The sequence below is a fragment of the Crotalus tigris genome, unplaced genomic scaffold (assembly GCF_016545835.1).
Source record: "Crotalus tigris isolate CLP2741 ecotype Arizona unplaced genomic scaffold, ASM1654583v1 scf7180000024341.3516292, whole genome shotgun sequence".
In the NCBI taxonomy this organism is placed as follows: Eukaryota; Metazoa; Chordata; class Lepidosauria; order Squamata; family Viperidae; genus Crotalus; species Crotalus tigris.
In genome coordinates this window covers 3034795-3060675 of record NW_024100511.1, presented here as the reverse complement: position 1 = coordinate 3060675, position 25881 = coordinate 3034795, and the positions used below count along the sequence as shown (strand labels likewise).

Genomic DNA, 25881 nt, shown 5'->3' with positions numbered 1-25881 from the left:
GCTGCCAAATGGAAGTTTTGTCTGCTTGAAGACTGCAGCAGGCTTGCAAGTTATGTCAAGACTATCTTCTAAAAGTGGATGGGATTAGGATTATAGATCCCTAAAAGATGAGATGTAATGGTCAGACCATTGGATTCCATGAAGATTGAAGTTCTATTCCATCCTTGGACCTAAAAAACTCTGTAGATGCCATTGGGTTGAAGTGATGTGGAAAATAAGATGGAGAAATATCATATATGCTGCCATGAGGTCCAGAAGGAAAGGTGTAATATAAATCTAATAAATAATTCATTTAAATCGTATAGCGTACATAACATACTAATCATAAATAACAGCACTTAACAACGTAAGAAGCACCTGACACTGTCAATAAGCAGAATAATTGCTAATTCCACAAAAAGACAATTTTTTTAAAAAAGTTAAATATAGTATCAGTTCAATACAAGGTAAAGAAAACTGCAACTGCCAAAAGGGCTAAAAAGACGGTGTGAAAAGATGTCTGTCAGGGAAGTCCCTCAAATGATGGCCACGCCCCTAGTAAGCTAAAGACCGCCCATTCTGGGTGAAAGAATTCAGACACGGCCAAGGGAGATCCAGAAGGGTTCCATTCGACTCTCTTCGTTTTCCAGGAAGCAGATTAGAGACGTACTCGCTGGTTAAGAGCAACTAAAGGATCCGAGACCCAGCCAGCTAGCATTGGCCGTGTCTCAGTCCGTGAGTACCTCGCCCACTCGTCGAGCCCACTACCTCCCGGCCTTTTCCCCCTGTCCGTTCTTCCGCTCTGCGCGCGTTCGGTGGTAGGTACAATTGCTGCGGTCGGTGGTCACGTGCTGTTCGTGTTCTGACGCGTCGCCCAGGGCTGTGGCTTTGCTTGCCGGGTTGCATCCGTGCAGCGTCCCAAGCTGCAACTTAATGTCATTGCAGCTGAGTGGAACGCTGCGTTTGGAGAATGCGATTCCTGGTTTGTGGAAATGACGGGTTTGCGTGTTGCATTGTAGGCTAGTAAGATGTAAAAACACTCTTGGCCACCGCATGAGCAAAAAGAACATCTGGGCTCGAAAAGCTAGCCTTAAATTTCATTCCATGACTGACAACAAAGAAGATTGTACTTTTACTGGAAATAGTTGTGCGGTCCTGCAGGAACCGCTTATCTGTACTTTGCTATTTAAGTCATAACTCCCCTGTTCAGTTGCTTTCCAAACCAGCTGCTGTCAACCTGGGGCTTTCTGAATGAGGTGGATCTCAGTTCCATCGCTCCAACCTACATAGGGTGGGCTAGTTATTATCAAAGACAGCTTCTAGTCCATGGGTGTCAAACTCGCCGCGTCATGTGAGGTGTCATGACGTATTGCGACTTTTTTTTTGCATTGCTGGAGCTGGGGTGGGCGCGGCCTCCGTATGATGCAACTGGCCCGCGCTCCAGCAGCTTGACACCTCTGTTCTAGTCCAATCCAAGCAGGAGACCCTATACTATTTTAAACAAATGGCTGTCCAGTCTCTTTTTAAAAGCCTCCAGTGTTGGAGCATCCACAACTTCTGAAGGCAAGCTGATCCACTGGTTAATTGTTCCTATTATTAGGAAATCTCTCCTAAATTCTAGGTTGCTTCTCTCTTTAATCAGTTTTCATCCATTGCTTCTTGTCTTGCTGGGGAAATAAGTTGACCCCTTCTTTATGGCAGCCCCTCAAATATTGGAACATTGCTATCATGTCACCCCTAATTCTTCTTTTCACTAGACTAGACATACCCAATTCCTGTAACCATTCTTCACATGTTTTAGCTTCCAGCCCCCCCCAATCATCTTTGTCATTCTTTTCTGCACTCTTTCCAGAGTCTCAACATTTTTTTTATATTGTGTGACCAAAATTGGATGCAGTATTCCAAGTGTGGCCTTATCAAGGCATTATAAGGCGGTAATATCATTTATCATAATCCTGATCCTATCCCTCTGTTAATGCAGCCTAAGATTGCGTTGGCTTTTTTGGTGGCTGCAACACACGGTTGACTCATTTAGAATAGAATAGAGCTGGAAGGGATCTTGGAGGTCTTCTAGTCCAGCCCCCTGTTCGAGCAGGAGAACCTATATCATCTCAGACAGGTGGCTGTCCAGTCTCTTCTTAAAAATCTTCAGTGATGGAGCGCCCACTATTTCTGAGGGTAAGCTGTTCCACTGGTTGATTATCCTAACTGTCAGGAAATTTCTCTTTAGTTCCAGATTGCTTCTCTCTTTGATCAGTTTCCAACCATTGTTTCTTGTCCTTCCATCTGGTGCTTTGGTGAACAATCTGGCCCCCTCTACCTTGTGGTAGCCCCTCAGATACTGGAACACTGCTATCGTGTCTCACCTATTTCTTCTTTTCCTTAGACTAGCCAGACCCAAATCTCATAGCCCTTCTTTGTATGTTTTAGTCTCCAGGCTCTTGATCATCTTCATTGCTCTTCTTTAATATTTTTTCCAAACTCTCAACATCTTTTTTGTGGTATGGTGACCAAAATTGGCTTCAGTATTCTAGGTGTGGTCTTACTAGGGCTTTATAAAGCGGTAATAGTACTTCTCATGATCTTGATTCTATGCCTGTGTTTATACAATCCAGGATCTTGTTGTTGCTGCACACTGCTGGCTCATAGTCAAGTGATCGTCCACTAGGACTCCAAGGTCCCTCTCACAGTTACTGTTTTTGAGCCAAGTCTTGCTCAATCTGTATATATATATATGCCTTTGCTTTTTCCTAGCTAAATGTAAGACTTTGCTTTTCTCTACACTGAATTTCATTTTGTTAGATAAGGTCCAGTGTTCAAGTCTCCTGAGATCCATTTGGATCTTGAGCCTATCTTCTGGCATGTTGACTATCCTTGCAAGTTTGGTGTATCTGCAAATTTGATGAGTTTTCTTTCTATTCCCTCATCTAAATTATTTATGAAGATATTCCCTCAGCTAACTCATTTATAAAGATGAAACACATTTAGCATTGCTTTTGTAAATATTGTAAACTACAGTATTGCTGAATGATACTGTGAGAAATGATATAGGGAGAAAACAGAATAGATCAAAAGATCACAAAAAAGATAATTTATTTTCTCCCCATATCATTTTTAGAGGTTTTAATGACTTCATTTAACATTTTAACATTTTTTTATAAATATTTTTATTGAGTTTTATAAAGGTAATAGGGGAATAGGGTCAAAAAGGGCAAGACAACGGGAAACATACAAAAAGGTTAGACCAGGGAAAAGGGATAACACAAAAGTGGGATTAATCCCACAAAATAACATCACTTCAGCAAGTCTATCAGTCCAGGTTTACATATTAAATCTTTTTTTTTTAATTTTTATTATTTTATTTTCATTACAATCATAAGAAAAAAAATTCAGATACATAAGAAGTTAAAATACAATACCCAAATTCCGACATTGTTCACCCATTTCCCCCCAGACCGTGTCCCCCTCTCATCTCTTCACTTCCCCCTTCCTTCTACCTCCTCCTCTCCTCCCCTCCCTCTCTCCTCCATCTTTCTACTTACTTATCCCTCTCCTCTTCTTCTCAATCGGATGCGGTCTGGGGGAAAATGCCCGAGCAATCCTCTATCACCAAAATCTGAACTATTGAACATACTACCCATTCTCTCCCCTCCCCCCCTTCCCCCCCCCCCGACTTCCCAGAGCTCAGTACAGGGTTACAAAAAAAAAGAAAAGAAAAGAAAACTAAACATAGTCAACTTAAATTTACTACTTATACAATAACCGGAATCATAATAACCCTTAACTCTCTGCAAACTTCAATTCATAATTAATAAAAATCCATTATTCATAAAGTAAATGAAACTTTGTTGTTCCATACTTCTTCTGAATATATTCTATCCATCTTCTCCATACAGAAACATATCTCTTTTGTGAATGGTCCTTTGAGTAAGCAGAAATTTTAGCCATTTCTGCTAAGTTAGAAACCTTGAATACCCATTCTTCTAAAGAAGGCAGAGAATCTTTTTTCCAATACTGACCCACCAATAGTCTTGCTGCTGTTATTAAATTCAGCATTAAAATAGTTTCTTTAACATCAAAATCCACAAAAATACCCAAAAGAAATAATTGGGGAGTAAATTTAATTTTCCTTTTAAAAACCATATTAAATCTTAATAATTATTATTAAACAACTTTCCATATAATCACGTAAATAACAAATTAATCAATAAATCTCATTCATTTCACTACTTAATAATGCTTAATATTAATTAATTATAATCACTTTAAAATAATAATATACTACATATTAATTATAGTTTTATTTAAGATCACAAATATACAAAGAGGAAGAGGAAGAAGAAGAAGAAATAAGAACAAGTTCATACAAATAATCATGGAATATAAATACAAATTGTCAATTATCTCCTTAAATTTCATAACCTTTTCTCACTCTAGCGTGTTTCTAAACAATAATAAAATTTTCCCTGTGTTTTAAAGTAAATTGTGTCTTCTTTCTCTTTCATTTCTAAAGTCAGTCTATCCATTTCTGCACATTTGAGTATTTTTGTTGTTATAGCCTGGTCAGACGGTAAATTTTCATTTTTCCAAAATTAGGCAAATATTATTCTTGCGGCTGTCAGCACATGCAATATTCATTCTCTTTTCCATAATTGAAACCTAATATTCCTAACAAACAGAGTTCTGGTTTAAATTCTATCTGTTCTTCTTCCATCTTCCAGTTTAGCAGGAATTTATAAAGTTTCTTAATCAGATTTTCATCTGTTTTCAAAAGTATTTTATCTAGTGATGTCTGTTCTTTGTAAAATCCCATTACTTTTACATCTTTTTCATATCTTGTTTGAATTTGCAAGTATGACCACCATGTTAAATCAATGTCAGTTTAACATTTTAACATTTTATATGCATATTAATAAAGATGTAATGTAAGGACCCACTTCAATCCCACATCTTAAAAAAGCAGAACTCTTGGAAACAATTTCTTCCAACAGGAACTTGTATTAAGAGTAGTTGAAAGCAGGCATAATAGACAGGATCTGATGGATCCTTTACAGATCAATATTTTATTATTATTATTATTTTATAAACAATTTTTATTAGTTTTCCATTTTACACCAACAGAAGCTTAAGAGCCAGCGTGGAGATATGGTGGTTAATTACAAAAGAAACAATAACATTATAAATATACAATTCACACAATGTTTCTTAAATTTCCCTCTCTATGGAGACTTTTGGTGGATTAGCGCTGGCGATGGCGGCTACTTTGTAGCCGTCCTCCTGAGAAAGCGTTAGAACCGCAGAGAACAGCAGGCATCAGCTGTTCCGCGGCTCAAAACCTCCTTCCCGGGCAAAGGGAGGGAGGGGAGTATCATCTGAATAGAGGTAGAGCCTCTGAGACCCCCAAGGAATTTTTCTTTTGGGGGTGAAAAGAGTGCTCCCACGGAGTTCAGGTTGTCTCCGCTTCTCAGCTGTCTTTGTCCCTTGGGGACAAAGCAAGACGCCGCTCCCACCTCCGCGCTTAAAGGAATCGGGTGAGTTATTTTAAAAGCGGACAGAGCTGGATAAAGGATTTTATTATTTTTTTTATTTTATTTGGACTTTAAACTTAAAGATTGATTTTTACTTCCCTTTTTTTCTTTTTTTTTATCGAGAGGGAAAGTAAAATGGTGATTGGAATTTTTTTTTGGTTTTTTTTGAAGGGAGTGGAATGGAACGGAACGGATTAGATTGTTTTTAAAGGTTTTTTCAAGGTGGATTTGTGTTTTAGGAAGATTATTTTCCCTCTCTGTCAAACTCTTTTTTGTTATTTCTTTAAGGGATTTTTTTTTGTATTTTTTCTATTTGCTTTAAGAAGGAGGAAAGAAGAAACAAAACTTTTCTTTTTGAAAATGGCTTCAAGGCGGCAAGTAACATTTACAGTACCTAAGGTGGCTTCCTCTCCTGCGATTCTACCAGCACAACAACCTAAAGCCACACCACCACCTTCCCCCCCTCTGCCATCAGTAACGGTAAAAGATATGCAAGATATAATGGGAAATGCTATATCTCAAATTAGAGGGGAAGTGAAAGAGCTTTTAGTGAAGAATAACATTATTTTGAGACAAGATATAGTTGTGGCTTTACAAGGACTTGCTTCTGTGGTTCAGAAGCTGGACTCTCGAGTGGAAGAAGTGGCAGATAAGGTGGAGGTTTTGGAGGACAAATTTGAAGGCATGGAAAAAAAGATGGAGATTTCACAAGATGATACTGTTATGTCTCAATATAGAGAAATGGAGTTTGCTTTAAGAATCGGGGCTGAGAGAAGACATGAAACAAGATTTGAGAGAGATTGTAGCAAATGATTTTGCTGTGATTCTGGACAGAGAAAAAGAGGCAATATCTAGGGAAATTGAAAAAATATTTATTTTGGGAAAAGATCTCTGCGTAATGAAATTATACAAGCTTTTTATAATAAGAGGTTTCAGATTGCTGCACAAGATGTTATAATCCTAAAGGAGATTCCATCTAAAATTTTGAGAAGAAGAAAAGAGTTTGCCTTCTTAGCTGATGAACTTAAAAAAAGGTTGATGCCATTCAGATGGGAGATTCCGATTGGCATAGTGGTGAGTCATGCGGGGACGCGTTATAGACTTAATACTGTTTATAAAGCAAAGGAGTTTTATATGTCGGTCCTGGGAGCACACTCATCACCACCTATGATGATGAAAGTTTTGGATGGCAAGGAGGCAGGACAGCAGTCTGAAGAAGTAGTATTGATGGAAGCTGGAAGACCACAGGCTGAGTGGTTGCAACAAGCAGGGATTAAAGAGCAAAGAATGACCCGGGCAGCCCACAGACGTAAGGAAAAGGAACAACAGAAGAAAGATGCTAAAGAAGTTTTACAAGAATCTGTTTCTGAGCCTGTGGGAGGAGCAAGACCCAAGAGTTCTGCGGTACATTCTTCAATGGCAGATCTTCAAGCAGCCTTCTCTAGGCTTTTGGTCAAGGGAGATGGTAAAGCTCCTGACATGGAATGCTAATGGCCTCAATTCCCCTCAAAAGAGAAAGAAAATATTTCACTACTTAAAGCAATATAATAATGATATTATTTGTTTGCAGGAAACACATATTATTTCTAAGGATCAAAAATATTTAGTTAATACCCGATTGGGATCTCATTTTGCATCTTTTGCTCTTGGGAAAAAAGGGGGTGTAGTTATTTATATTAAGCAAAATTTATCAGCTTGTTTAGTAGATTCTGATCCTCAGGGGAGATATGTTATGATTGAAGTGGGACTGTATGGTAAGAAAGTACTTATAGTAGGTTTGTATGCACCAAATCAACAACAGGAACAATTTTATAGACTGTTACATCAAAAATTAATTTTGCTGGACTATAGATCTGTTATATTAATGGGAGACTGGAATGGTGTTTTAGATACACAAAGAGATAAAAAAGGATCTTCTACCTCCTTCAAACAGGCTAAATTACCTAAGGCTTTTTTTGATTTGAAAGAGGACTGGGAGTTGCGAGACTACTGGCGTGAACACAATTTGGAGGAGAGAGACTTCACCTTCTTCTCGGACAGACATCAATCTTTTTCAAGAATTGATTTTTTTATTACAACGGATTTATATTTTAGGGTAAAGAATGTTAAGATTTTTCCTAGGACATTGACGGATCATAGTCCAGTCTGGATGGAATTGGTTAATGAAAAAGAGGAGAGGAGATCGTGGAGGATGAATGAAAATTTATTTAGACAAGAAAAGAATGTTCAGAAATTAAAGGAGCAATTAAAGGAATATTTTGCTTTAAATATGTATAAGGGAACTTCAATGCCAATGGTTTGGGACGCAGGTAAAGCTTACATGCGGGGGGTCTTGATACAAATGAATAAGGTTTATAGACAGAAGCAGGTGCAGAAACGTAAGGAGTTGGAAGATGAGATTAAATTAAAAGAAAAAGCCTTAATTTTGAATCCTACAGATGAGAAGATTAAAGAATCTATAAAATTGTTTAAATCACAATTTAACATGTTGATGGCTGATCAAACTGCAACCAACTTACTGTATATGAAACATAATACATTTTGCAATGCTAATAAACCAGGGAGATGGTTGGCTTATCAATTGCAAAAGAAGCAGAGGTTGAGAACTATAGATAAAATAAATTATAATGGTAAAGTGGTATATCAGAAGGAGCTGATTAAGAAATCTTTTTTAGACTATTATAAAAAATTATATATGGGAACGAAAGTACAGGCTTCAGATATAGATAAATACATACAAGATGCTCATTTCCCTAAATTAACAGAAGATCAGAAACAAGAAATTAATGGTCTGATTACCACCGAGGAAATTGAGATAGTAATTAAAGAATTAAAATTAGGTAAAGCACCGGGTACTGACGGACTGACATCTATTTATTATAAAACCTTGGTAGAAGAGTTGAAACAACCTTTAAAGGAACTTTTTAATAATATATTACAGGGTTCAGAGACCCCCTTGTCATGGGGCAGAGCTTTCATATCTTTGATTCCAAAAGGAGATCAAGATCTCACTTTACCAAAGAATTATAGACCCATATCTCTTTTGAATGTAGATTATAAGATTTTTTCGAAAATTTTAGCTAATAGACTTATGAGGGTGTTAAATCAATTAATACATATGGATCAAACGGGTTTTATAACTGGAAGGTATATGAAAAATAATGTTAGACAAATTATTAATTTAATAGAATATTTGGATAAAAACAACCAAGTTTCTGCAGGATTGATATTTTTAGATGCTGAAAAAGCTTTTGATCAGTTAAATTGGCAATTTATGTTAAGATTAATTGAGGAAATGAATTTTGGAGAAATAATTTCCACAAGCTCTTTGTGTTATTTATCAAAAACAAACGGCACAACTTATAGTTAATGGAGGTTTTCAATTGAGAAGGGGACTAGACAGGGTTGTCCACTGTCACCATTGCTGTTTGTTTTAACTTTGGAAATTTTGCTGATTAAAATTCGGGAATCACAGAAAATAAAAGGAATAGAAGTCAATAAAAAAGAATATAAATTAAGGGCTTTTGCAGATGATTTGGTTGTCACTTTATCCCAACCAACTTATTCTGTAATGGAACTGCTACAATTGATACATCAGTATGGACAAGTTTCGGTTTTAAAATTAATAACAATAAGACTAAAATATTGCTTAAAAACATGACTAATTTGGATAAGGAGACCCTAGTTAGGTTGACAGATTTTGAGGTTGTTAATAAGGTAAAATATCTGGGGGTTATTTTATCTGCTTCTAATGCAAAACTGTATAAAAATAATTATGAAAGGCTGTGCGTTAAAATACAAAAGGATTTGGGAAATTGGAAGAAGCTGCAATTATCCCTATTGGGGAGAATTGCAGCGATTAAAATAAATGTTTTGCCAAAGTTTCTCTTCTTATTTCAAATGATACCTATTTTAAAGAATGAGGTTAACTTAAACGAATGGCAGAAAGGTATCAATAAATTTATTTGGGCAGGGAAAAAACCAAGAGTAAAACTTAAAATTATACAAGATATTCGTGAGAGAGGTGGACTCAAGGTACCGAATCTGAAATTGTATTATGATGCTGTGGTGTTAACATTAATTAGTGATTGGGTTAACTTAACAAATGTAGATGGCATGGAGGGATGGGATTTACTTTTTGGATGGCATGCCTATTTAATTTTTAATAAGAAGGTTGATCAGGTTTTTAAGTCTCATATTTTAAGAACTTCCTTACTTTGGGTTTGGAAGAAATATTATAGAAGTGATTCAAGAATTCCATTATGGGCTATTCCATGGCATGCGATAGAAGGGATAAGGAGAGGAGTTAAGATGGATAGTATTTCTTATACACAATTACTTAGATGGGATGGTAAAAATTGGCAATTAAAATCTATGGAAGATTTAATACAAGAAAATATTATTTATTCATGGTTTCAGTATAGACAATTATTGGAAAGGTGGAAGATAGATTGTAAGGTGGGTTTGCTTAGAGAGGATGAGAATTTGTTAAAACAAATAAAAGATCAAAGACAAACCCATATCAAAAGAATTTATGGGGTGCTAGTGGAACTGGATTCAGAAGCAGAACTAGTTAAAGACTGTATGGTTAAATGGGCACAAAATTTTGATGAATCGGTTCCATTAGATACTTGGGAGATTATTTGGGTGAGGAATGTCAAATTTACACAAGCCTAAAACTTACGGGAAAACTTTTATAAAATGTTTTATAGATGGCACCTTGATCCACAAAAAATGTCTCGTATGTATTCAAACTTGCAGCCTAAATGTTGGAGATGTGGTTGCTTGGATGCTACTTATTATCATATTTGGTGGTTATGCAAAAATATAAAAGCTTTTTGGATTAAGATAGGGTGGAATATTCAAAGAATTTTTAAAAGAAGGATAAAATTTACTCCACAATTGTTTTTGTTGGGTATTGTTTCCGATTGTGATAGTAAAGAAACTATATTAATGTTAAATCTAATTACAGCGGCTAGGCTGTTAGTAGGGCAATGTTGGAAGAAGGAATCTTTGCCTACTTTGCAAGAATGGTTTCTTAAAGTTTCTCATTTAGCGGAAATGGCAAAGATTTCGGCTTTCTTGAAAGATCAATCGCAAGAGAAGTACCTTTTGGTATGGAAAAGATGGATAAATTTTATACAATACAAATATGATATAAAATATTATTTAGCTTTTAAATAATTTATATTTAAAGTTTAAGATATTTTTAGATATTTTTTTTTCTCTCTAATTTCTTTTTTTTTCTTTTCTCTTTTCTTCTTTTTCTTGTTTCTTTTCTTTTTCTCTTTCTCTTTCTGCTTTTTAAATATTGGTGTTAAAGTATTTTATGATTTGTTTAATTATTGTAATCAAATTTGTATATGCTTTATTTGTGTTTAAAAATTTTTCTTTTAAATTCTAATTAAGCCTGTATTCAGCTCTGGGAAGGTTGGGTGAGGGTTGGGGTGGGTTGGGAGGGTTTGGGGAAGGGAACTTTTTTGTAAAATTTTAAAAATTCTCAATAAAAAAAATTTCCCTCTCTATGTAGACTATTATAATCAAATAGATTCAAATAAATTCATTCATTAATATATCTAAATATAAGTTTCCTTAATCAATAGAAACTTTCAACCGCTCAATATCAATGTAATAATCAAATTAGTACAATCCTATAATCCATTCATTAATATATCGTTAGATATAAATTAAATGCTTAAATCAAAACTAACGCTGTCTATTTGTTTAAATTATTGTAATCTCGTTATTATATTTCTAACACAAGTTTTCATTAAATATATCGCTGGATATAAATTTCATTAATCAATAAATGTTTAAAAAACTCCCAAAGATCCTGTTTTAAACTTTATTAATTTTTCAAATATAACTAATAACTAACTTATTTATTTTACTATTCAGGGACCCCAAATTTCTCTTATTTAAACATATTAACTCCAAAACTAAGTTCTTACATTTCTCAGCTATATTTCTATACTTTTTCAATAATTCTCCAATTATTATCCATCTCATTCCAAAAAGAAAACACAAAAGAGAGAAAACAAACATACACACAAAAAACACACATTCTTATTATACTTCAATATTAAATTCTAAATCATTTCATAATAACTTCCCTTTTAGCAAAAACCAAATCCAAGACAGTCCAAATCTCTATAAAACCTTTACCATCCATAAGTATCATCTCAAATTTAATATTTATATCTTATTTTGGGTTTATTTCTATTCCAAATAGGTTTCCATAGTCGAGTCTCTAGTTCCGCAAATAGCTCTCCCATTGTCTCCTGCCACACTGTATACAGCAACAAGAGGTCTCTCATTCTCCATTTTATTAGGGTGATATAAGAGTTATAGTCATTCTGAAAAGCTCGTGCCAACACATCATTTCCCGTCTTTTTAAAGGTTGCATAAACTTTAGTTGAAATCATTTTTTTAGTATAGTCCTCTTTAATCAAATTTTGTCCTTCTGAAGTAAACTCCTCCATTTCCTTATTACAGGTCATCTGTCCATTTATATCAAGACTTTTTCCAAGTATCAATTGATAGTCCAACTGTACATTTGCTTCTTCCATCTCAGTGGACTGGGAGCTAGTCTCTTGAATATAAACTATAGTTTTACTTAAACCTTGTGCTTGACTTTGTCGATGTAAAGAAATCTCCTTTTTGCAGGCAATTATCATCTCCGTGTTTTCTAAAATTTTGTCCAAAATATATTTATAGATAGAATCTGAGCGGGTTTCCTCCATTTTTATCATATTTGACGACATTATCTTTTTGTGGGAGACTGTTTTTAACAGCAATCAAACAATATCCATCTCCTCCCAAGTTTCTTAGTCTTTTTCCTTTGTACAAATTCCAAAAGAAAGAAAATAGCAAGAACAATACCTAGTTTCAATAGAAGATGTTCCCCAATGAATAATCAAAGTTAATCAAATAATCAGTCTTTTCGGATGCCATAAAAAATAAAAGAAAACAATACTCTTCAAATACATAGGGTCTTAAATCTCTCTAAAGAATTTTCTTGGGGCTCCCAAGTATCCAAAAACAAAATCAGCCATTAAAACAAAAATAGATTTCATTCTTTTCTTAAGCTTCTCTTCCCTCATTTAAAACGCCGCTTCAACAAAAAGGGAAATAATTCAAAAAAAAAAAAAAAAGAAAAGAAACTTTTCACAGGAAAAAAAGAAAATAGAAGTAAAAAAAAGTCTCACCAAATCTTCCACGGTGGGTCTGCTTGCTTAGATGATCTTATGGCTTATGGTTGGCACAGCTAAATGATCGGCCATTTTATTGGCCGATCTTTACCCTGTCGGCCCAAAGGAGATACTCGGTGCACAGAGAACGCCGCCGCTCCTCTGCAACTACCCGAGAAGCCTCCTCAACGGTAGATGCTCCTCCAGAGCGTCTTTTTGACCCTGTAAGGGGTCTACCGGCAGGGGAAACTCGATTGGCAAAGGGATGACTCCCTTCGCCCAACCGCACCGCCGCAAACTGGAACCGGAAGCCACAGATCGATACTTTAAAGGGTCCCTAAGCAAACCCCACCCCACAGTTCATGCAGATGGTTCAGACCAGCCAATCCTCAGGTGTTAAATCCATCGTGGGAAAGGGAAGATAACATCGGTCCAGCTCCATTTGTAGTACGATGTTCCACAGCTCTTCACACTTCGTTTTGAGACTGGAGAAATAAGCCAGGTTTCGGATGTTTGTATTTCTTCCCCCCCCCCTTTCCTAACTGCCAGGTTAGGGGGAAGAAAGTTCAGAAAGATGCATAGTGCAGGAGGCAATTTGTTATATTGTAATGGGCAGCAGACCCAGCGGCAATAAACAAAAGTTTACATTGTAGCAAATAGAGGAAGTGAAAGTCATAACCCCACATGCATATCCCCCCAACCCCTTGGGAGTATGGCAGAATCCAGGGGAAGGTGAGATTTGGTTTTAGATCAGAGGAGATAGATAGAAATGAAATATAAATGGATTCTGACAGATGTTTTAGCTTGCTTAAATGTAAGAGATAGATTGGAGAAATTACTTCCTGCATATACAAAAAACTGCAATGCAAATAAATTACTCCTTTGATGCCTGGACATAAGGTGCAACATTTGTGCATTTTCATATGGGACATGAAATATGACACAACAGTGGCTAGCATTCCCGAAGAAATGTAAAGCAATGCACAGAGAATAGAATGGTGGAAAATCCTGAGGTTGGTACTAATGAGTCAAGCTGACATTATACATTCTTTCTTTGTACATTCTTACTTTAGAGACTGGAATAACATGGAATATTTTCTTTGACTACTATTACAGTACAGTACTTTATTAGGCATGTAAGAGAGCTAGTTTGGTCTAATGGTTATGGCACCAGACTAGAAACTGTGAACCCTGCACTTGTGGGAAAATGCTAGGAAGAAAAAAAATCTGTATTAGAAATGTAATACTATAGTTAAAAGGCTCAGCTAAATTAAAAACCCCTGACTTGTATCTATCTCTGCCATAAATTTAATGGATAATCTTTGATATCCTCTTGTAGTTTTAACTCTTTAAAATGCTAAATACAGGTAGTCCTCAACTTACAAGTTTGTTTAATGAACATTCCAAGTTACAGTGACACTGAAAAAAGTGTCTTATGACTGTTTTTCACACCTGTTGCAGCATCTCCATGGTCATGTGATCAAAATTCAGCTGCATGGCAACTGATTCCTATTTATGATGGTTGTAGTGTTCCAGGGTCATGTGATCACCTTTTCCAACTTTCTGGCAAGCAAAGTCAATGGAGAAGTCAGATTAACAATGGTATCACTAACGATTGCAGTGATTCACTTAATAACTATGGCAAGAAAGTTCGTAAAATGGGGCAAAACAACTGTTTCACTTAGCAACATAAATTGAGGTCATAAGTCGAGGACCATATATATTATTAAAATGGGTTATATTTAATTGTGGCTATTATCTTTGCAGTGCAGATGAAAATTGACTTTTCAAGTCAACTTTTGGCAGTGTTAGGAAGAATTTATACAGAGTATAAAAAGATTTGGACTTAATCTCAAAGTATGGATTAACAGGAATCGTTTACTTAAATGTTATCTCAAAGACTCAGTGCCCTACTTTTGGTACATTAGAAATTAAATGTGGCAATATTTCCAAATCTGAATGGAATTAGAGTCCATTGGACTCAATAGTCAGAGAAATTGTCAGCTACCTGCATGTTGATGATAGTCGCTTTTACTCCATTTTTGGAAGAGATTTTATAATATATATATATTATAAATAGTTGCAGGAGTAGAAATAGAGGAAGATTTTATTTCATATGCAGGAGCAATATATGTCTGTCAATAATTATTATTATTTGTCAGTTATGTTTTGGAGATGTCAAAGGTTTGTGCCATTTTTGGTGGTTCTCGGGGAATTGGTCAGGCTGCCGCACAGCTCCTAGCACGGAAAGGATATTGCCTGGCTGTTATAGCAAGAAATCTGGACAGGGCTCAAGCTACTGTGGATAGATTAGGAGGTAAGTAAGTGTTGATATTTGTTTTTCACATATACAATACCTTAGAAAGTATATGGAACTACTTAAATAGCACATTATCTAATAGAAATTTGCTAAATTGTTTTAAATTGAAGACACTTGTAAAGTCACTTTATTTTTTTTATGGGAAATAATTGTTGGATTAGTATTCTGCCATTTGATCAGGAGCTGAAGGCCTGGATATATTTTAACAAAATAATATTTTTCAGTAAAAGATACTGTTCAGAAAAAAACTTGTACCCTTACTGTTTCTTGTTTTCAGTTATCTAAAAATTACTACTTCTTTTTACAATAGTTCTGCTTTAAGAATTGCAAACCTGATTTTGAGTAATTTACATGTCACCATGGATTTCATTTCAACACAGCAGGTCATCTTGCACTGAGTTGTGATATCACCAAAGAAGAAGCCATCCAAAAAACATTTAAAGAAATAGAGAACAAATTGGGTCATATACGCTATCTGGTTAATGCTGCAGGTATCAACAGGTTAGTTTCACATTTAAATTGTAACATATGAAAATACCTTGTATAAAAAGCAGCATGCAGTTTATTTTGTTTTATAGAATAAAAATACATAAATTATAGAAGAAATATAGATAGAGACATAGAGACTCGTACAGAGAGAATAATTATACCTTCTTTACAATAGTTAACACTGAGGGGTCTTTGGTGCTCTCTGAGCTTACTTGTTTTCTTGCAGATGTTTCATTACCCAAACTAGATAATATCATCAGTTCTAGTAAGGAGTGCTGTTTGCTATTCTAGTGGCTTGTCTGTCGGTGTTGGTGGGGGGAGTTTTATATTCTAGTGGCTTGTCTGTCAGTGTTGGTGGGGGGAGTTTTAGAGATTCTTTGTTTGGGGCTATTTACTATTGGCTCTTTGGCAATTTCTTGATTGGTCTGATATTAACTTGGAGTTAATCTATGCTCATCTGGCTACTGATTGCTGGTGGAGAGGTGCTTGAGTGATTTTATTCCCTTTTGGCTGGTTGATTGTCTCTTTTGCATAGATATTGTTAATGTCTATGTATCTATTTATGGCTAATTTATCAAAGTGCCAGACTTAGAAATTCCCTGGCATTTTTGGATTTGGCCTGGTGTAAGATTGTCACATTTTCCCAATTGAAACTATGGTTAAATCTGTCTATATATTGTGAATTTAAAAAAAATTCATCATGCCTTTTGACTACCAGTTGGTGTTCATGGATGCATTCTGCTAATCTTCTGCTTGTTTGTCCTACATAGTTGGTTGTTCCAGTTCTTATATTGTATGTTGTAGATCAGTGCTTTTCAACCTGTAGTACACATACCACTGGTGGTAGGTCTGCACCTGGCAAGTGGTATGCTTATGATGGGTTGAAAAGAACTGTAAAAAAAAGTATTAAAAAAGTGTAAACGTGTAGCAGGGGGATGAGCTAAAGTGGTGGCAGCGCTGCACAGGCCTGTGGGTGAGTCAGCTAGAGCTGCGGTGTTGCCGGGGCTCTGCTGAGCACCCAGGATTGGTGTGGGGCTCCAGCTGATTGGCGCAGGGCACCAGCTGATTGGTGCTTCTGGGAGCAGATCACAGCCTGGGGAGAGGACTCAGCTGGAGTTGCACCAAAGAGAGAAGGGGGAGAGAGGAGAGGATATAAAAGGAGGAGGTTTTGGCAGGAAAGGGAGAGAAAAAAAAAGACAATGGGGAAAGAGAAGGGGTCGGAGAAAGAGAGATGGAGCAGCACACAGCCTGGGGGAGAGGAGTCAGCTGGAGTTGCACCGAAAAGAAAAGGAGAAGGAGGGGGAGAGAGGAGAGGATATAAAAAGAGGAGGTTTTGGTGGGAAAGGCAAAGAAAAAAAAGACGACGGAAAAGGAGAGATGGAGAAGAGGAGAGGCTTCTTTGAAACAAACAGAGGGAGAGAAGGGGATAGAACAGTGCAAAGATTAATGTCAGAGAAACAGGCACAAGTTTCCCATTAAAGTGTGGTAAGCGGATGTATAGATAGTCCTCAACCTACGACCACAATTGAGCCCAAAATTTATGTTGCTAAATGAGAAATTTATTAAATGGGTTTGTCCCATTTTACAACTTTTCTTGTCACATTTGTTAAGTGAATCACTGCAGTTGTTAAATTAATAACATGGTTGTTAAGTGAATCTGGTTTCCCCATTGACTTTGCTTGTCAGAAGGTTGCAAAAGGGGATCACATGACCCTGAAACATTGCAACCATAACAAATATGAATCAGTTGCCAAGCATCCGAATATAAATTACATGACCCTCGGGATGCCGCAGTGGTCATAAGTGTGAAAAATGGTCATACGTCAGTGCCTTGTAACAGTCACTAAGCGAACTGTTGTAAGTTGAGGACTACCTGTACTTTATCATTTTTTTCTTTTGGGGGGAGTCATCAAGTTTTTGACACCTTGCTAGGCAACTGGTGGTACTCAAGTATTGCCATATCCTAAATTTGTGAAAAGGTTGAAAAGCACTGTTGTAGATGACTCCTATCTTCTGGGATTGCTGGGTCTTTTGGTTTGCTTAGGATGTTTTGGAGGGCTTTAGTTGGCTTGTGTGCTATGCTAATTCCATGTAGTTGTAGTCGTCTGTTGGAGGTTTCTGAGATATTCTTGATGTATGGCAATGTAATTCTTTTAAGGGTTTGTGTTGGTTGTGCTGTATTGTGTTGAGTGGTCAGAGACTTTTTGATAAAGTTGCATGGATATCCATTTTGTTGGAATATATTGTATAGATGCTCCGTTTCCTTTTTCTATTGTTCTGAGTTGCTGCAATACATTTGGGTTTGTCTAAATAAAGTCCTTACTCAGCTTCTCTTGTGGGAAGTTGGATTGTTGCTGTCAACTGTCCTGTTGGTGAATCCTGAAAAAGGAACTCCTGGGACATTGTTTTTCCAAGGGTATAAACTTTACTGAATAAACCACATTGGCACAGATGAAGCAAAACCAGCCCTGTGTTTCCCACACAAAAGCAAGCGTAGTTAATCCTTGCTTTTCCCTACAGGCCACCCACAGTCCAAAACATCCATCAATCACGCCTATTCATTTTGTTATGAGAAACAGTCTGTAACACCGAGACATCTACTCGGGGTGTCCTTGGGATGCCAGCAATGTCCTATGGTGCCGATGGATGCTTGAATACTATTCTCCCTCCCCTACATTCCGACCACCCTCTCCCTATTATTATCAAGCTATGAGTGAAGATGAAGTGTAGGTGAAAGTGTGAATCAGTCTTGACATGCCAACCCCCCCTAGAACAGGTACCAGGGACCGGTTCCATGGAAAACGTTTTTTTCATGGACTGGAGAGTGCGTGGTTTTGTGTGCTGCCTGCATCCCAAAGATGGGGCTTTGCTTGTTCGTGCGGCCCAGTTGCTAGCATTTCGTGGCCTGGTACTGGTCCACAGACTGGGGGTTGGGGACCCCTGCTCTAGAAGAAGGATAGATCTGAAAAAGACCTGAAGGATAGACCTGAAACAATAATAAACATATTGTCATGCCTCCATTGGAGCCTGAATCTGCTGAGAAAAATGAGCTGAAACTGGAGCCTATGGAGGTTGAGGGAGAGGTGTGTGGCTTCAGAGGAATGTGGGGAAGATCAGGCAGAGACAGGCCAGGGCCTTGCAGGATTGGGACAGAATGAACATGAGAGATAGAACTCAGGTGATGAGCAAGGATCCTAGAGCACAGAGAGTGGAGAGAAGGAGGGAACAACGCAGGCAGGTTCAACTATTTGGGAGGAGAGCACCCCATCTCTCTCGACAAGGCACACCTGGAAACTGAGACTTAAGGAGACTCTGTGGGGAGGGACATTTGTTGGGAACAAACACTGAATGCTTGAAATTTTGTGTGCTGTTGCTGATCTTGGAAACAACTCTCTGATCTCTTGTTCTGTGTTGTGATTTTTGCTTGGAAACTCTGAAACTCTGATCATTGGACTGGCTGACAAATGTGATTTGATATTCAAAGACCTCGGATTGAATTTTGGCTTCTCTTCTGAAACTGCTCAGGCAAGCTTGCATTTTCATAGACGCATTAGATTTTGGATGTTTGTTTCTTTCCTTGTTATCTATGTGGCCTTGAGTAAATTACTCTTCTAATCTAACTGTGTGTGAGTTGAAACCTGAAGGAGGATGGCTTGTTCCATACACACACTCTCCCTGCCTGAAGAGTTAAAAATGTGTGAAACTACTTGCAGCCAGAGGCTGCTGAAGGTGTGTGTGTCTTACTTTGTTCGGCGGCTTGCCAGAAATGTGGGAGCATTTGGGGAAAATTGGAGCAAATAAAGGATGGTTTGAACTGCCAGTTGACTGTTTTGCCTTTGTGTTGTGCCCTGGGTCATCACACATATACTTAATAGCCATTATTACTTAATAGCCATTATTACTTAATAGCCATTTATTACCACAATCCCTATTGTGGCTGCTGAGGGTATTTAATATGGAACTTCTTAACCAATCTAGTCGCCTAACATCTAGAGCGGGCACCCACTCAGCATCCGCTAATGGATAGCCTTTCCACAGCACTAGATATTGTAACGTTCCCTTGTAGTATCTGATATCAAGAATCTCTTTGACCTCATAGTACTCCTTTCCCTTTACTAGGATGGGAGGAGGAGGTGGTTCTCTGATTGGTCTCAACCTAGAATCTCAAAAGGGTTTTAAAAGACTGCAGTGAAACACCAGTGAACCCGCCTAAGGCTTTTTGGCAACTTCAGCTCCACCGTCACCAGGTTTCCAATGCAGATGATTTGGAAAGGTCCTATATATTTGGGACTACCTCTTTACAGGGCTACCTCGGGTTTAGATATTTTGTGCACAAATACACCTTATCCCCCACTCTAAATTTTCTCCGGGGGGGGGGGTTCTTCTTTGATCTGCTTGCCTCTTTTGACTTCCCTAGTCTTATTCAGTTTTTCACGCATGGTGCCCCACATGGCTTTCAGAGAATCTATCCACTAGCCAATGACACTGAGGATGGGGTTCCCTGTGGGAATTCTGGCATGGGCACATAGTCCCTGTGGCTACCTTGAAAGGGGTAAAACCTGTGCTACTATGCACCGAGTTGTTATATGCAACTTCCATGAATAGTAGGAGCTCGGCCCAATTAGTCTGTTGATAATTTACATAACAGCACAGGTATTACTCTACCAATGAGTTAGCACGTTCAGTGCCTCCATTGGTACTAGGATGATAAGTGGAGCTAAGCCCCTGGGAGGAGCCTGTCATTTTCAAAAATTCCCACCAAAACTTTGCTGTAAACTGCACCCCCCCCTGGTCTGGGATAATGCGCTTCAAGACCCCATGCAGTCTATAGATATGCTGCACAAACGTCTTGGTTAGGATGCGGACTGAAGGAATTCTCGGACATGCCACAAAGTGTGCTTGCTTCGAGAACATGTCAATGACAATATTCCTAGCACTCTTAGGTAGCTCCACAATAAAGTCCATGAGTATCTCCTCCCATGGATTAGTGGGGGTTACCGACTGTAGCAAGCCTGGAGGCTTCCGAGGTAGGCATTTCATGGAGGCACATATAGGGCAACTGGCCATATAGGTTTCTGTGTCCTTTTTCATCTTTGGCCAGCAAAACTGTCTCTTTACCAAATGAAGGGTTTTCACAAACCCAAAATACCTGTGGTTTTCACATTGTGGTTCCTCTGCAGAAGCGAGGTCCTCTGGCTGGCTGGGATGTACAATTTTCTTCTCTTCCATGCCAAACCCTCCTTTAACATAAATTTGTCTTTATGTCTTTGGAACCACTTGTCTCCCTCAAGGCATATTTAAGCGGCTGCGTCAACAAGTCCCCAGCCGACTGCAGAGGGGCTGTTCTCTGCTGTCTTGTAAGCACTGGCACTGTGAGCTGTCTGGATGGGATGATGGAGTTAACTACTTCCTCTCGGGTACTTCTATACTGGGGCATGTGGGAGAGGGCATCTGCTAAGAATTTTTTCCCCCAGGCAAATAGCAAAGGGTGAAGTTGAAGGTTAAAATGTTGCACCCACCTCAACTACTTAGGGGATATCTTCCTTGGGATCTTTAATGCCTCTAGGTTCTTGTGTCTGTCCTTACCCCAAATGGGATCTTATTACCCTCTAAAAATTGCCTCTAGGTCAGAAGAGCCCATTGGACATTATAAGCCTCCTTTTCCCAGATGACCCAACACCTCTCAATATCCGATAATTTGCAAGAAGTATAGGCACAGGGTTGCAACTCCCCTTTTTCATTCTTTTGCAGTAAAACCACCCCACTGCCACATTGCTAGCATCTGCCTAGATCAGTGATGGTGAACCTTTTAGAGACCGAGTGCCCAAAATGCAACCCAAAACCCACTTATGTAGCGCTGGATGCCGGGTGAGCATGGCCCACTGGGTGGGTGTGGCACACTAGGCATGGCCAGGGTGGGTGTGGATGACAAGCAATTAATATGTGTTGCGAAAATTGAGCTATGCATAAAAAAAAAGAATGATACTTAACGCAGAAACTGGTAATCAGATCACAAAACCACATCCACTTCTTTGAGAAATACCACATGATTTTCCCATTTGCCCACTGGATGCAAAACAGTCATGGAGGACTAATGGCCTTTGGGACAATAAATCTGATGAGTAGCTCACTGTAGAACAGGGGTGTCAAACTCAATTTCATTGAGGGCCGCATCAGCATTGCGGTTGCCCTCAGGTTCTGGGTGGGTGTGGCCAGGGTGGGTGTGGCCTACTGAGTGGGCGTGAATGGAGTGGGTGTGGCCTACTGGATGGGCATGGCCAACTCTACATTGTTCACGTCAAGGGTGCCTGTGGGGGCCTGAGCACGAGTGGGACAGATCTGAGCGTCTCTGGCAGAAAGAGGTGGGACCAGGGCAAGTGCCAAGGCATGGTCCACTGGAGGAACCTCACTGTTCCTCTCAGGCCATGCGGGGGGGGGGTTGGATGGACAGCAGAGGTCAAATACTCAGTCTGGCCCTTGAGCACCTGCAGCACCAAGCCCAGCCCCTCTTCCCCAAGGAGATGCCCAGCTGCACTTACCTCCTCCTCAAGGCTGCTGCTGCTGTGCTTGCTCTCCTTACCCAGGTTGCTCATGATGGATACGAGGGCTAAGTCAGAGGGAAGCCCATTCCCTCTCCATGGGAGGAGATCCAGCTTTGTATCCAAAGCTTCCTTAGCAATAAGATGGGTGACCCCCAGGATAGGCCAGGAGGAGGGGGCAAGGGAATGGTGAAAGGGCAGCAGGGCAGGACTAAGGCAGGACTTTGCTCAGACCCTCCCTCTCCTTCTTTCCTTCCTTCCTTCCTAAGTACAGAGTGGTGGGAAAATATTTGAGATGAGGGAGGGAGAAAAACAGGCACGAAACACAGCTGGGGAGGTGTCACCCTTCGTGAGGAATGAAGAAGTGCACCATCGCTTGGAAGTGGCCAGCACATGGCCCTCACCTACTTCACGTATCTGGCTTGGTTGGGTCTGGGGGAGGGAATGCCATGAGCAGCATGAGAGTCAATGTTACCTGCGCAATGCTGCCCAGCCCCCAGCCTGCCCAGTTTCACCAGGCAGTGGGGCACTTTCCTCACAGCGCCAAGAGGCAGAACAGGGCAGTACAAATCCAAAAAGCACGAGGCCACCCAGCCCTCAGCCTGCCTGGTTTCGGCAGGCAGCGGGGCGCTCTCCTCACAGCGTCAAGAGGTTGAGCCAGGCGGTACAAAGCTCACAAGCTTTGCACCTTGCTGCCTGCTGAAACTGGGCAGGCTGGGGGCTGGGCAGCATTGCACTTCTCATCAGCCACCCGGCTCAACTCTTCCTCCCCCAGATCCCATCAAGCCGGATATGTGAAGTAGGCAAGGGCCATTTGCTGGCCACTTCCAGGCGATGGTGCATTTCTTCATTCCTTTCAAAGGATGACACCTCCCTAGCATGCACCCAGGGGCTGACACAGCAGGGGCTGGTTCCTCACTGTTTCCAGACAGCCTTGTGGAACTAAGACTGAATGCGTTTCAGCATAGATGGCCATCACAAAATTGTGCATTGGCTTCTGGCTGGCCTGGGCCAGGGCCAAGGCAGTGGAGGCCGTTCCTTCACTGTTTCCAGGATGGCTTCGCAGGCCACATGAAACCACTTCACGGGCCGCATCCGGCCCCCGGTCCTTGTGTTTGACATGTCTGCTGTAGAAGAAACTTACTACAATTAGTCCTCAACTTACAACAGTTCATATAGTGACCCTTCAAAGTTACAACAGCACTGAAAATAAAAATGACTTACCATTTTTCACACAACCATTGCAGCATCCCAGGGTCACATGATCAACATTCAGACACTTGCCATATTTATCACAATTGCAGTGTCCCAGGGTCATTGATTACCTTTTGCGATGTTCTGACAAGCAAAGTCAACGGGGAAGCCAGATTCACTTAACAACAGTGTTTCTAACTTCACAACTGCAGTGATTCACTTAACAGCTGTGGCAAGAAAGGACATAAAATGGGGCAAAATTCATTTAATAGCTGTCTCACTTAGCAACAGATATTTTGGGCTCAACTGTGGTTGTAAATAGAGGACTACCTGTACAATTTTTTTTAGAAAAACTAGTTGCTCACTGATAACCAGAAGGCCTGAAGAACCAGCCATACAAAGGGCAGGTCTTCCTCCACCAAGTCCAATTGCTATCCAGCTTTTTCCAACTTGGATTCTTCCTTCCAAATTTGCTGAGTAGAGAATTCTAGGACTCATCATCCAAGCTCATTTCTTATACTCTTATATTTTTCAAGTAATTATAAACTTTTGTGCTCAGTTTCTAGTGATATATGTGGTTATTTGGAACTGCTTATTGGTCCTGTAGAATTTCTTCGTGTAATGGCAGAGTCATATATATATGTTTTCTGAGGTTTTCGCAGGTGTTTGTATGTAGGTCTTTGGTTATTCGGGTTTTCTCCCGCGTAAAATTGGAAGTGTCTTGGCGACGTTTCGACAAAGTCCCATTCGTCATCTTCAGGCTGGTGTTTTCAGCTTCGTGCTTCAAGGAGCAATGTGTGGTCTTAGCTGTTTCTTCCTTTTAACTGCCAGTGGGGGTATGAACTGATTGGGTGGGAGTTTGGCTGTGTTCTGATTGGGTGGAGGTGTGTTCTGATTGGTATGGGGCTTGTCTGTGCTCTGATTGGCTGGGGGAGTTGTCTGTGTTCTGATTGGCTGGGGGGTTGTCTGTGCTCTGATTGGCTGGGGGAGTGTTCTGTTTGGGTGGGGGCTTTGTTGTGCTCAGGTTAGTCTGAGTTGCAGGGGGTTTTAAGATGGTGGGCTGCCTTGCTATTTTTTGGCTTCGCGTTCGTGGTCGTGCCTCATCTTCATGGTGGGTGTCAGTTTATTTCATGTACGGATTGGAGGGGTTTAAAGTGGCTAATGATGCAGCTGTGGTCTGGCTTCTGGTTTGTGGTCGTGCCTCATCATCGGTGTGGCTTTGGGTTTGCTTTTTGCGTGGATGTGTGGTGGTGACATCCTGTGTGGTTTTTGTGAGTGTGGGTCTGGTGTCATTCTTTGTGTTAGGGAGTCGTTTGTCAATAAGGGCGGGTTTCCAAATGGCTGGTAGGCGGGAGGTATCATCTTGTTTGTTCATGCTGTGTGGGCGTTTTTCTATCTTACGGGTACCTTACGGGTATCCCTCCCGTAAGGGAACCATCTAATTGGGAGAATCCCATGGGCTGCGTTAACTTCCTTAGCCTCAGTCCTAGTTTTTCCATTGTCTGAAGGCTGATTTGGTATCAAGTGCACCCTGAATCCAATAAGGCATGAGGACCCCCTCTTATTCCCAAAGAAGGCACCAAAATCTCCACCTGAATCATCATAGGGATGTTAGTACCACTTACCATCGGATCATCTTCTCCTTCACTGTTTCTTTTGTAGAAGACCAAGCCAGGCTTGTCGTGGATCGGAGTTCCCTCCCCTTCTCTGGATTGGGAAAACATCTCCATGACTGGTTGAACTACCCGCTTTTTCTCTTTCGGCTTTGCAGGTGGGGTTTTTTTGCTTTGGCTGGGGCTCGTGGTGCAGATGCTGGTTGCAGTGTGAGGCAGTTGGCCACTCGGTGACCTTCCTTCCCACATCAGAAACATGTTCCTGGGCTCCGGCAGGGCTTCTCCCCTTTCCTTCCACGGGGCACTTGGTGTCTCTCGGGCATTCAGTAGGACTGGTTCTCATGTGCAATATGTTCCAGGTACCTGTGCCATCAGTTTGAGCTTCACATTTGTAGCTAGTACCATGCTTGGAGGTTGCAAGGCACCCCCCACTCTAGGCAGTTGTGATACAGCTCCTTGTTCAACCCCTTCTGGAATTGGTAGACCAGCATACGCTTGAGCCAATCTCTCAGATGAGCCACCAGGCTGCGGAAATCTTGGAGGTACTCTGCCACTGGCTTTTTGCCTTGCCGTAGGGAGTGGATGCAGGTCTCTGCTCACTGGGCTGACGTGAGGTCCTTGAATCTGTCTTGCGATGCCTACATGAAAGCATCCAGATTTTGCAGCTCTGGAGCCCTTTTGTCATGGAGAGACACCAGCCACCCTGCGGCATTCCCTTCTAGGTTAGATGTAATGGCATTGACCCAGGCACACTCTTCCAGGTTCATCGCTCCATAGCATTCCATCTAGTTCTAGATCTGGGTCAGGAAATAGGCCAGGTTATTGGGTCACCCATCGAACTGGACCACCAGGACAGGCGGCAGTGGGTACTGTCACATCAAGACATATCCAGGTGGCAACCCCACTGCTGCCAGGGGGAGCGGAGCAGGGACTCCAGCTGCCATTGGGGCTGCATATACTGGTGGGGAGGCAGCAGGGACGGGAGGTGCCATCCCTTAGTGGGGGGCTTTCATCATCCCAAGGGGGGGT

General features: G+C 40.1%; 1 protein-coding gene across 2 annotated transcripts in view; it reads left to right on the top strand.

The window, feature by feature from the left end:
* The first annotated feature begins 536 nt into the window (after positions 1–536).
* CBR4 (carbonyl reductase 4) overlaps positions 537–25881 on the top strand; it is a 44105-nt gene continuing 18760 nt past the window's right edge. Inside the window, exons 1-3 of one of the 2 annotated variants that reach the window (XM_039326514.1) lie at positions 537–797; positions 14860–15014; positions 15398–15518. In XM_039326514.1, the coding sequence (XP_039182448.1) occupies positions 14873–15014; positions 15398–15518 (263 nt within the window). In that variant the 5' untranslated portion in view covers positions 537–797; positions 14860–14872. The remainder of the gene's footprint in view (positions 798–14859; positions 15015–15397; positions 15519–25881) is intronic. The other variant, XM_039326513.1, reaches the window with a different exon arrangement.